This window comes from Schistocerca americana, chromosome X, assembly GCF_021461395.2.
Source record: "Schistocerca americana isolate TAMUIC-IGC-003095 chromosome X, iqSchAmer2.1, whole genome shotgun sequence".
NCBI classification, from domain to species: Eukaryota; Metazoa; Arthropoda; class Insecta; order Orthoptera; family Acrididae; genus Schistocerca; species Schistocerca americana.
This window is the reverse complement of record NC_060130.1, coordinates 619,891,959-619,905,845: the sequence shown is the minus strand read 5'-3', so window position 1 is coordinate 619,905,845 and position 13,887 is coordinate 619,891,959. Positions and strand designations below refer to the sequence as shown.

Below are 13,887 nucleotides of genomic sequence, written 5' to 3'. Positions count from 1 at the left end.
TCTTCCATTGTAGAAGAACATAGAATCACAAGAAGTTAATCATTTTGTGCCAGTCAAAGATACTTTCAGTTAATTGGGCATATTTTGAGAAGAGAAGGCATCTTGCAAGGTAAAATTGAAAGCAGAAAGCCATTACGAAGAGCAGCAAGTGGATGGCTGGGTCAAGCAAAGAAAATTACCAGTGTATCTCTTCAGATTATATTAGGAAGAGCTGAAGATTGCTATGCATGGGAAGGTCTACTTGAAGATTCAGTTACTTACGAAGTGAGTCAAGAAATGAGGCCATGTAAACTGATTAATGATGATAAATAACTCTAAACATTGAATCATTAATGTCATTTATCAGATTACTTTTGAATACATTATGGGAAAGGCAGTGATTAATGTCTTACAAATATTTACTATTAAAAACAGTCTTGATCACTATTTATTTATCAGGTGACTGGTTTCGACCACTACTGTGGTCATCTTCAGACCATTGAGTAGGAACCTATTTCTGTTGGAGAATCACTCTCTCCAACAGAAAGAGGTTCCTACACAATGGTCTGAAGATGACCACAGTAGTGGTCGAAACCGGTCACCTGATAAATGAATCGTGATAAAGACTGTTTTTAATAGTAAATACTTATCAGATTGCTGCAGAGAATAACTACTGTAGCAAACAAGTCTGTGTTTATTCATTTACTAATACAAATGAATGCCAAAATGCATAACAAGTTTGAACCTGATAAACCAGGATTACAGGGCATATTCTGTGACAAGTATTTGCAGGGTCAGTGCTAAATGTCAATTATGATAGAGTTTTAAACTTCAGTTTCAACATTTTATTGACGTGGAACCAGCATCTTTTTTACTATTCCATGAAGCATTTATTAACGAGTCTGTCAACAGTTGCAGTTCATATGTTTGGTGAGCAGTTTATAACCAACTTTTTCATTTTCAAGCCTGGCCAAATGAGGCTGCACTGAAGGTGCCTAATCTTAATAATAAACATCAAAATGGCAATACATGGTTTATAAAATGTTCGCAGAATGACTGTCACAATCCACATGTGCCTCTTAGCACGTAAAAATCAAACTCATTCTGAGATCATTTTATAAAGCACGTATTGCCATTTTTACGTTTATTGTTAACTGTACATCCACAGTAGGCCAGGCTTGAAAAATGAACCAGCTGGTTCGAAACTAGTTGCCAAATGTATGTACTTGAACCAGCTGGTTCGAAACTAGTTGCCAAATGTATGTACTGCACCTGTTGGCAGATTCGTTAATAAACACATAATGCAATTTGAAAATTCAATCAGCACTATTACAGTACAATCTTTTACCAAAATTTCCTCTCAGTTACTTGAATGCCAAACCTCATTCCAGGAAACTGAGTCTTAAAACATATAACTCCATCAAGCAGTTCGGCTTGCTGAGCTTGTTTAAGTTTTAATATGCTACCTGCAACTGTATAGTTTCTGTGATGCCTGCAGCATTAGGAGATGACATGTTTGGTACAGAAACATGCCTTAGACCATGGCCTAATGCTTGTATAACAAAAATTGCCAAGGATGTAAATACCAGCTATGACAGCATGCATTGTATGCCCATACATATTGTCACTTATTATGAAATAACTCGATAGATTATTACGTTATAGATATTTATCGTAGAGAATACAGACAACATCATGTACTAAATGAGGCACAGTACTGTTACAATTTGAACATACCTAAAACCTTTATAAGGGAGACCATACTTAATAATTTAAAAACAGTTTACAAAAATCTTATTCATTGTCACAAATATACTTTCCTAGATAAAGAAATCCTTGATTACTCGTTTCAAATTTTCATTCTGCTGCAGTCATTTAGGCTTCATAAATCATCTTTAATTAACTGTAGCACTTTGCCAACCAGAATGCACTCTCAGTAAAACAACAATAACTTCATGTTTTGCATGCATGTGGCCCTCATATTGGGGATCCACTTTGATGTACTTGCAAAGCAAGTTTAGCACCAAAAATCCGTAGGTAGCAGGAAGAAAATCTCCTACCACAGAATATTCAATGATGTACAAGATAGCTGTGCACACTTTGCAACATATGTGATTACAGGACATAATCTCTAAAACAATTAATATGGGTAACACAATATGAAACATATAATAACCATTTCTTAAAATAACATATATGCTGTTGGAAAGAAATAGTACACCCTTTGCAACATTTCCATTTCATTCAAGATTTATTGCTGCAACAATGCATATGGAGTACATGAAATGATTACAGATCAATAGCACAAGCAGTTCTTAGGTACTAGGTATCGAGCCATGCTGAAACACTATAATTAGTATGTGGTGTGGCCTCCACAGGCAGTAATGCAGGCACTGACTCTGGCATCCAGTCAATCATACAGATGGTGACTACTATCCTGGGATATGTTATGCCATGCCTGCTCATGCTGTTCATGTAGTTCTGTAAGAGTTTTTGGTTGATGAGTCACACGAGTCATTTCTTGTCCCATCATATCTCATATGTGCTTGATTGGAGACAACTCTGGAGATCATGTTGACCAGAGAAGTTGCTGCATGTCTTCCAGAGCACATTGAGCTTAACGGGCAGTGTGTGGGCAAGCCTTATCCTGTTAGAACAACACACAACATTCCTTTTGCAAGAACAGCAGAAGAAATGGTCTAACAGCATCCTGTATGTACCAAGTGCTGGCTTGTGTCCTCTCCAGGAATACCAAAGTGAACGAAAGTTGTAGCTTATCGCACCCCAGACCTCGAGGTTGCTTGGATGAATGCACTCCATGAGACAGGGCTCACCAGGTGTACATCATACCCACAAATGACCGTCACTTGCATGCATACAGAATTTGCTTTCATCGCTGAAAATCACGCCAAGCCATTCCGTCCTCCAAGTGATCCTCTGATGGCACCAGTCAAGCCATGCACTTCAATGTTGTTGCATGAGTGGAAGACAGGCTAGAGGTGTACGTGCCCATAGTCCCACTGCGAATAACTGGTTCACAAAAATTTGGTTGACACATCTGTGCTGTGGTAGGTGTATGATCTCAATACAATAATCCTGGTGGCTTTCTGTTCTGCATGGACATCCAGAACCTCATCTACAGGTGTGAGAATATTCACATTACTAGTCATGCCAGCATTGTTGCACAATTGACACAGCACATGCAACTGGTGTGGTAATTCTCCATAAGGACCATCGTGCAACTCGGAAGGCCACAATTTGACCCCCTTCAAACTTGCTCAGTTGACGGTAGGAAGCAAGGGTGTGTTTCTGTGACATGGTTGCCAGCTTGCTTCAGGCATTTGCACTACCCTGAGCCGTCTTGCTGTCAGCATTCCCTATTGAATAGTAGACATAGATAGTGCTCCGGTAGTTATGCCACTACACTATCTGTTACCAGACGACATTGAAACCATTATCAGGAACTTTAGTCCCTCACCTGCTGCACAGTATGTGTCACTGAAAAGGTTCATGCTCAGTCCTCATTTTCCATAAAGACACACCTATGTCACATGCTAATCTTTCATGACGGAATATTATGTAGATGTCACTCTAATGAACCTCATTTGTGCAAGAAGTGAGGCAGTGATTAGCACACTGTACTCGCAATTGGGAGGACGATGGTTCAAACCTGCATCTGGCCGTTCTGATTTAGGTTTTCTGTGATTTCCCCAAATCGCTTCAGGCAAATGGCAGAATGGTTCCTTTGAAAGGGCATAGCCAATCTCCTTCCCCATCCTTCCATAATCTGTTCTTGTGCTCCACCTGTATTGACCTCGTTTACTTGAAGCTGTGACTAATTTTGTGTGCTCCTCCCAACCATTGACTGCTGTGCGTTGGGAGCTGTATATTTCATGTGTACCGAGTGGGTCCAGTTCTGTAGTTGACTTTGGGTAATGATCAGCCAGGCTTTGAGATCGACTAACGTTGGTACTGGGAGTAATATACAATGTTGTAGTTCCACATTACATGCCTTTGTATAGTGTCCTGATGCCAGATACTAAGGTCTGTTAAGATAGTTGTTACAGTCCAGCTGTGGTGACATGTAGCAGTTGCTTCACAAGTGATGAGATTCACAAAGTGAGCGCTGATCTGAAGAGAATGCCGCATCAATAGTGAATAAACAAACAAATTGGAAACAATTTCCAAAGAAATCCATTGGACAGCAGGGTTGTGGTATTAATATTTGTATGGCACAAGACACAAAGCCTCATAAAACAGCAGCAATTGGCTTGTAGCCACACTAGCACTGGTTGTAAAGTGCGTTACATCTACCACGGTCACATCTCATGTGATATTTGTGCTAAGTATTGCATCACTTTGACAGCAGATCGATGTCTGACTCCCTGTCAGAGTCAATATGCTGCAATCCTAAACATGCTCCTTCCCCCGCGGCTCCATATCAGGTTTTATAACACTTATTGCTATGTGACATTGTGGATAGTTGTCTGCACCACTGTATGTGTTGGTTGCTGTCCTACTGAGTGCATACATCACACTGTGGTATATTGTGCCTCCAAAAACTGCATAATGTAAGATCTTAAATGGAGGCTTCAAAACAGCTTCTTAGTACCACTTTTTGCCTTTAACAGTTTCCACTTAACCTACAGGTTCATTTTATAAGTTAGATCAAGATCTTTTCCTAGTTGCTTTATTATTGTCACTTTGGTGTCACATGTCACTCACAGAAGAATTTTTTCAAACGTAACAATTAACTGTAAATCCCTGGTAGGATGAAAAAAAATATTTCAAATGCACAGCCAGATCCTATTTACTAAAAGAGGAAGAGTGTTACTATTTTTATCACTACAAGAGTGAGCACCAAGTCACATGAAATTCATTTCAGAGAATTAAAAATAAGACAGAGTTGCCTGTTCCTTCTGCTAGTTATAATATTATAGGATGTGTTATAAGATTACATAACATTTTTTATATACCATGTAAAGAACAAACATGTGAGACCTCAGTTTCTCCCGACATATACAATGTTCAAATAACTTGGGAATGCAACTAAGTGACATCGTAAAAACCCACCTGCAGCTGTCAGCAATGTCATGCAGCTGCATTCCCTTCAGTTATTTGGGCATTAAAAGCTAACAGTTTACTCCATTACTTATATTTTACACATGGGGCTGACCTGCATGAATTTTCAAAAAATAACACCAAAGAAACAAGGGTTCAAGTGTTAAAGACTGTTTTCAGCATATGGCTGAAAGAAATAGCAACTATGGCATTATTATGAAATACACTCTATTGCTTTTAGTTACTTCTTGATGTAACATATGGTTGTTTGATATAATAATATAAAACGTGTAAATACATTACAGAAATTTTGACAAAAGTGTTTTTATGAGAAAATTAAGAAGCTCGGGTTGGATTCTTAAAGGATGAAACAGGAAGTCAGCTGTAGCACGTTCAGCAAAACCATGCCAGCATTCACCTTAGCTACTTACCTAAAGCACATAAAACATAATCTGGATGGTTGGATTTGAAGTTTGAGCCACACTGTCCGAAATGCAGGGTCTAGTTCCTTAACACTAAACCACCTCACTCTGTACCTTGTTTGTAAAATGGATTGTAGAGAGAATTTACTGTATCATATGTAATTTATAAGACTATTAAAATTGGCTATTACTGCAAGCTTTTGATATTTTGATACAGAAATTAATGGATAATGACAGCAAAATGTGTTGCCGAAAGTGGTAGTTGTACCGATTTGTTGTCCTTTTTTTCCCTTTCCAATTTCTGTTTTGTTGCATTGCTGTATTAACAGCCCATGTACAACCTGTATCTTTTGGATATAGTGAAGAATATAGTGGACATGAAAAACTGATTTTGCATTGTGTATCATGCAAAAAATGTAATCCACCATCTACTGTACAATGTGTGTGTAATGTAGAAAACACAATCAATTGACATATTGTAATAAATTCTATTGACTTGCAGCAAAGGGAGCAAATCTTAAATCACAATCTGTGGTCCTGTAAAGTATGATTACTAATTCTGCACCAAGGTTTCATAAATAAATTTTGTAACAAACTTTTTCTGTTACACTTGTTACAAACTGTCACTTTGTGACTGAGCAAGGTGGCGCAGTGGCTAGTACAGTGGGCTCACATTCGGGAGGACGACAGTTCAAATTCCAGCCATCCATATTTAGGTTTTCCACAATTTCTCTAAATCACTTCAGGCAAATGCTGAGATGGTTCCTTTAAAAAGTGCATGGACGATTTCATTCCCCATCCTTTCATAATCTGTGCTAGTGCTCCATCCGTAATGACTGTACTGTTGATGGGACATTAATCTCTAATCTACCTTCCTTCGTTCCTTCCTTTTTTATCACTTTGAGGATAACAACAGCAATGTTATAATAAAAGAGAAATCAAGGGATTTTTGCATGAATGAGGAATAGTTTATAATTAAGACATTTAAATGGATTGTTGAGGTAATTTAACTAATCAGTAGTGATTTACAAGACTACCACTATCGGCTCTTGTATTTTGTGTAGAAAGTAATGAACTATTACAGCAAAAGGTGTTGCGAAAAATATTTATACAGTACTTTCGTTTTTGTCAATTCTGCAGGAAGGTAGAGATGACTCGCATGCAACCTTCAATTCCAAGTACACACCACTACCAGGTTCTAAGCGAAGTATTGGAGATCATCAAGGTGAATAAAAATTCAGAATGTCATATTAATTTCTCCATAGAAATAGTGTTGCAAGATTATTTTTATTAAAATATACAGCATGTTTTTGGCTATTTTAGAATTATGGTATTGTGCATAGACTTCTCACACTTTAGTTTCATTAATAAAGCAAAGTCCAGTCTTCCAGAAAGAGATTAGTTGCTATAGCCCTTGATAATGAGTAGGACCAGTGTATGAGACCACACAAGAATCTAATATTTCGTGTGATGTGTTTTTGTGGTGTTGAATGTGTGTTTGTGCTACAGAAACAAAGGCTTTTATTTCATTTTGGTGTAACTGGGTAGTGGTCATTATGGGCCAGTGAGCTAATAGACATCAATGACAGCTCTGCTGTCCCATGTATGCTTGATGGGGCGGAGATTTAATTGCTTAGACAGCCCAAGTGGAAGATACAGAGCATGCTACATTGAACAAGTGGTGTGGAGATGTGCATTGTCAGATTGGGTTCTGAAAAGGGTTCAGATATCTTCTGGTGACAGGACTGATGACCACACAGATGTAAAAATCACTTGCCAGATTCCTCCAGATTAGTATCCCCCCCACCGCGACAATTGGCATGTGCAGCTTATTGTACCTGTTGGTTCTGAACAGCGGTTGTGAACACACAATGTGTTTTGCATGTCATCATATCTAAGGACATACAACTGTCATTTCATCAGAGACAGTCAGCTTAATACCAGAAACATACTCACAGATAAACCAGTGTCAATGATAAACATACCAAAGGAACATAGTACCACTCCCAGCAAGAGATCAGCTAATTAGTATGTACAGTAGCTAGATGTCTCTGGCAGTCATTGTTCTGTCAATCAAAGGTACTTTAAAGATCGTTATATCCAGCTGCTAATCAGTGTGTCGAGATGACAGAGATGGAGAACATATGTTTTGGGAACTGTCTGCCTCCAATCTTCTTTACCACCTGTGAATCACCTAGACATCTGGACCTGTGCTGAGCTGCAGTTCTACAGCACAATTTACTGTAGACAGTTTTTGTGTTTCATAGACTAAGGAAACTCACATGGGACCAGTCTCTATGAAGTTGAACACAGTTAAATAGGGATACTGATACATGTTACCATGTCGATTAATTGTGTGACAAATTTCCCATGACTGTCCAAAGTTAAATATGGCACGGTCAATAAACAACCATTCTGGGTGCTGAAACCTGTTCAGAATGGGTGGAAATCGCAGTACTAGTACATTTCTGCGGTGCCACAAATTCTTGATGAGGCTGAGAGTAGAAGTTATAGAGCATATTGTATTACTGTCATGGTATGAGGATGTGCCTTACTAGATAGGGGTCACTTAAGTAATGTCTTAAGTGTATCTTGTCGAATTTTGTGCAAAAAACACAAGTTGAGTCAACACACTACATTTGGGACGCAACAGACAGGGCTCCATAAGTCACTTTCCTGTTGAGCTTGGTCATAATTTCTACAGCGCATGTACTATTTGGTTTTGCCACAACAGAAGCAACATGTGAATGTAGGACAGGTGGTTAGCAAACCTTAATGAAGCATTCTCACCTCCCAGAGAGAGAGAGAGAGCTGCTGGGAAAGGATTATGTGTTCAATTTAAAACTCTGTGCTAGTCTGTACATATCCCTAAATTTTGTCATTTTGTTTGCTGTGCACTAATAATTACACCAACCAATTGTGCCTCATGGACTGACTTAGAATTCCATTGTCACACATCCTCCAACCATTTAAGACATGTCACCTTAACAAACAGCAGCTAAAGCAATCCAAAATGGCTGTTTCATGGAAAATGTCTTGTGGAAAGCTTTAAAACAGCATTGGTTGCTTCTGAAAATTATATGAAAAACAACTGCATTCTTTTTAAAATTCTCAGGGTCTTATAAAAATGCAGTTTATTTCACCAGTACAAAAATTAATATATTGATTAGCTACAGAGCCAGTCCCTAAAAGGAACAGTAGTTCTAATTTGTAGTTCTAAAAATTTGTGCACTACATTCAAATTGCTATTTGTTTATTGAACTGCATGTTAATATGAGACATTGAAACATATTTTATAATCATAATTAGTCTCAGAAAGTAAATACTTAGTGTTTCCTTTTTTCAGGTGCATATGGTAAATGTCGGTATCGCTACTCTGGGAAACACTCTGAAGGGAATCGTTTCATTAAGAATAATGACCTTTAAGAAATTGAAGCAAGACATGCAGCTGGTGCCACTGTAAATTTAATGTGGTATTGTCATTATTTTGCCTTCTCTCCTTGCACTTCTCTCATAATCATTAAGTTACTTTACCATAGCATAATCAAACAGTGGAAACTCCAGGCTGGAATATTAACAATATTAGGAAAAGGATAGATTGCTCCTCACTGTAAAGATGGCCCATTGAATTGTAGTCAGGCAGAACAAAAAGATTGTTACACATCACAGCTTTTGGCTAAAGCCTTTTCCAGCAAAGAAAACACGGACTTGCTTGTGTAAATGTGTATGTGTGTTTTCTTTGCTGAAGAATGCTTTGCCCAAAAGCAATTATGTGTAACAGTTTTTTTGTTGTGCCTTTCCCATATTTTTTCTTGCTGGACGGAGCATAGTGGTCATCAGTATGTTTTACAGAACTTATTTTAATTGTAAATGAGAGCTTATCTCCAATGTATCAAAAAGAAAATCCAGTTACTAGCTTACATTCTGTGGCATACATGTGTGAAGTACATTTCTTGTATATTGGCACACTATGAGAGTACACTTTTATGTTGCACACATTGCTCAAACTAACCATGACATGATGTGGTATGTCATTTTATATCCTGTTTATATATATTTTTTCAGCTACCTCATATTTACCAACCTAGTGTGAAATATTTACTGCTGCAGATAGACAAAAAGAAAGGAATTCCCAAAGTAGGAAATGAAACCACCTGGATACATTGAGAAAAGTAGTCACTGCTTATTGTGGCACTACGCACCATGCCACCATATTAGTGGTATTAGAAATCACCACATCTGCAATTACAGGCACAGGGCATGTTTCAATGATTTTTCAGTAGAGTTCTGCTGTAACTGTAAATGTTTGTTCAACTTCATCATAAAAGAAGTGAAATTTGTCAATTTTGTTAGTCTGTTAAACACCTCAGTTTGTCATCCTGTGACAGAATTGCATTGAAATAAAAGCTCCACAAAAGGAATTACATTCCCTTGATGCCTAGTGCCCTGTAATCCAGTGTAATTGAGGTAGGCACTGATACATTACAACAGTAAAAAGAACAGGTGTTAGTGAATATTTTCTGTTATTCTGACATGAGGTTACCTCTGCAAGCCTTTCTTAGATTTCCAATGATATGAAATTAATATCTGTTAATTATTAATGGCAACAGTGTCTGCGTTTCTGCAGTAACTGCATTTATTAAAATACAATGTCCTTCAGACATGCATGCATGTCTGAACGAACAGACACCGTCTTTGATGATTTGCAGCTGTGGGAATTATGAAATGGATTAACATATCATGAATATGTATTAGCTTCGGCAACTTGTAACAAATGAAAATTTGTGCTCGATGGGGACTCGAATCCAGATTTCCCACTTGTCATCAGCAGTTGCCTTAATCACTTCGGCTGTCCGAGCATGCCCTCATTGCCGGTCCAAACCTTGGCTATCCGAGGTTCAGATCGGTACTGGGGGCATGATTGAATAGCTGAATCTGATGTTTGGACCAGCACTGGGGGCACGTTCGGATAACCAGAGTGGTTAAGGCAGTTGCTAGTGTCAAGTGGGAAATCCAGGTTCGAGTCCCAGTCCAGCACAAACTTTTATTTTTGTCACAAGTAGCTGACGCTAATACGTTTTCACAATATGTGAATCCATTACATGTTCATTACTTCCACTACACGCCATAGGACTCTGTAGATGCATATGTCAGATCTAGTTTACAGATATGATGGAATTTACATTGTTATTATTTGGGTGCCTTGGAACTATTGTTTCTATATTAAGTGGAAAACGTAATCTAGCAGCAGCACAGAAAATAAGTTTTGTGATATAGTTAGAATTGACATTAACATGAAATATAGCCATTGTCATTTTATAATTGACAAGTTATAAACTTCTAGCTGTAAATTGGGTTCTGATGTCTATGGCCATTTTAATTTGGTGCAATTGTTAACTAATCTTCCACTTGATGGAGAGAACTTCTGAATCAAATACAAATTTAATACCACTTCCTTTTTCACTAAAATATACAGTTTGTTTGTGTCATTAGATCTGTTTCCAAAACGAATTGTGCAACAATTGACCAAGTAGATTGAGTACATGTTAAACATGTGTCCTAAAGAAAAGTGGAAGCTAATGATGATGATAAAGTTAGTCATCCTAATTTTTGAGACAACTGTATTGGCAAGTGATAAAAAGAAGAAGAAATGATGAAAACTGTGGTCATTCGTAACACAATAAAATTGCGTAGGAATTGTTAATTTCATAACTGTCAGTTCAAGTCTCATCTTAGAGATAAACTGGACAAAAGCTAGAGAAGAAACATATTCTTAATAAACTTTGCCATTGTTATTATTTACTACAATTGCTACTACCATTATAAGTTGATCTTAAAAATTGCAAAAGTGGAATAGTCATGTGCAAAAATAAAAGTTGTGCCTTAACGTTGTGCCAGTTTCATGTCAGAAATAAATTTGACCAAGATAGACTAATCCTGTATGAGCTTTACTGCAATATTAAGAATCTCATGTGAGAAGTGATACTCTTTAATAACGTGATGGTAAGAAGGTACTCATGTTTGTTTTCAGTGGTTGATATTGTGAAATATCTCTTGATACTTTTGTAGAAAAATATTTTATTATTGTAATAAACTGAGTGGTATATCTAACAACTGTGATGTCACCAACAAAGATCTGAAACATGTACAAATGCTTCTCTCATATGAATCATGTTATTCTATTAAGGCCTTTGTGTGTATAACTCTTTTATACGTAACAGAATTTGTATTGTATACGAGATTTTGTAAATAAATATAGTTAACAGTCGTCTCTACATTTTAGATGATCTTCAGTGTATTTCTTGCTGTTATAGGGCTTCCTTGCTGCCTTTTTCATTCAATACTGGGTAGTTTTATTGTAACTGAAACAGTGTCGTCTGAAGACTAAACAGCCTTGAAACTTTCTACTTACAGTACATAGATGTTTTTCTACTGAAGCAGTGGAAATGATGGTATACATATTATGTTCCAAAACTGGAAAAATAATGAAACTAATTCAGTTCAAATCCAGAGGCATGGACTGTTAGCAGCATAAGCTGGGAAAGAATAATATTTGTATTCAGTGCAATAGTTAGTAATTTTTTCGTAAAATATAACTGACTCTGAAAGTATGTAGGCAGTACTGAAGGTATGTGTGCACACGCTCATGTGTGGGGGAGAAGGATGATGTTCTCCTTTTGTGTACATATTTGCATATGTGTGAAAATGTGTCTGAATGTAACCTTATGGTGTACACTGAGGGACACTGATTGGGGAGGATAGGTAACTTGAAACTGTGCAGTGAAGAACACCACAGTGTGCATATATAACTTGAAACTATCCAGTGAGTAGTCTAAGATTAGAGAGAACCTAAGTATGTAACACTTAAGGTGACTTTTAATATATTTTTTCTGCTGCTGGTCTAGGACATAACAAAGTTTCTTTTTCATATGAACTTACACTGAGGTGAGAAAAGTCATGGGGTAGCAATATGTGCATACACGGATGGCAGTAGTACTGTGTACACAGGGAAATATAAGGCAGTGCAGTGGCTAAGTAGTCATTTGTACTCAGGTGATTCACACAAAAATGTTTCTGACGTAATTATGGCTGCACTACGGGAATTAACAGACTTTGAACTCAGAATGGTAGTTGGAGCTAAATGCATGGGACATTTCATTTCGGAAACCATTAGGGAATTCAGTATTCTTAGATCCACAGTGTCAAGAGTGTGCCGAGAATACTGAATTTTGGGTATTACCTCTCACCATGGACAACACAGTAGCCACTGGGATTCGCTTAACGACTGAGAGCAGCGGCGTTTTCGTAGAGTTGTCAGTGCTAACAGACAAGCAACACTGTTTGAAATAACCACAGAACTCAATGTGGGACTTACAACAAATATATCGAGTGCAGCAGCAGATGACTGACGCTAACAGCACAACATCAGCTGTAGCACCTCTCCTGGGCTTACGACCATATGAGATGGACCCTAGATGACTGGAAAACTGTGGTCTGCTCAGATGAGTCCCAATCTCAATTGGTAAGCCCTGATGATAGGGTTCGAGTGTTATGCAATTCCCATGAGGCCAGGGACCCAAGATGTCATCAAGGCACTGTGCAATCTGGTGGTGGCTCCATGTTCCCATTAAATATGTAAACAGACCACAATTGTTCACAGTTGGCTCGAAGAACATTCCGGACAATTTGAGCGAATGAAGTGGCCACCCATATTACCTGACAAGAATCACATGAAACATCTATTTGACTTAGTCGAGAGATCAGTTTGTGAACAAAGTTTTGTACTGGCAACACTTTCCCTTTTATGGATAGCTACGTAGGCAGCATGGCTCAATATTTCTGCAGGGGACTTCCAATGGCTTGTTGAGTCCATCCCATGTTGAGTTTCTGCACTGTGCTGGGCAAGAGGAGGTCCAACACAATATTAGGAGATGTCCCATGACTTTAGTTACCTCAGTGTATGTATTTTTGTTCCTCTACTATCCACACAAATCACAAACAGCAATAACTTTGATTGCTTTTTTTTGGGGGGGGGGGGGGGGGGGGGATGAGAGAGAAAAGAGAGAGAGAGAGGATTTCTCAATATGAAAGGCACTGGCAAAAGATATGCTGCCAAATATGTTGATATTACAAATTCAAAATAAGAGTCTTTAACAGTCATAGTCTGAGAAAAGGAGGAGACTGGACAGAGATGTGTGTTTGAGTGTGAACTTCATGAATACACTGAAAATGACTAAGGTATGCCGCAAGTAAATGGTGTGGGAGGGAAATAATCTGCCAAGAGATGTGGATATTTTCACCAATTTTGTTGAGGAGGAATTGTAATATTATTTTATTTAGAAATTATACTATCTGCAGTTGCTACTGTATTAATAACCACACAAGTTAGCAAGGAACAAAAATGAATATAAATACTACATTTTAT

At 37.8% G+C, this 13,887-nt stretch overlaps 1 protein-coding gene across 2 annotated transcripts in view; it reads left to right on the top strand.

The window, feature by feature from the left end:
• The window catches only part of LOC124555413 (leucine-rich melanocyte differentiation-associated protein-like), a 42,857-nt gene extending 31,133 nt beyond the window's left edge, over positions 1-11,724 (top strand). The window contains exons 6-7 of one of the 2 annotated variants that reach the window (XR_006968549.1): positions 6,603-6,687; positions 8,809-8,856. Coding sequence is in view for 1 of the 2 variants with exons in the window: in XM_047129314.1 (XP_046985270.1) it covers positions 6,603-6,687; positions 8,809-8,888 (165 nt within the window). In the remaining variant the exon portion in view is untranslated. Of the gene's footprint in view, positions 1-6,602; positions 6,688-8,808 lie in introns of both variants that reach the window. The other variant, XM_047129314.1, reaches the window with a different exon arrangement.
• The last annotated feature ends 2,163 nt before the right edge of the window (positions 11,725-13,887 follow it).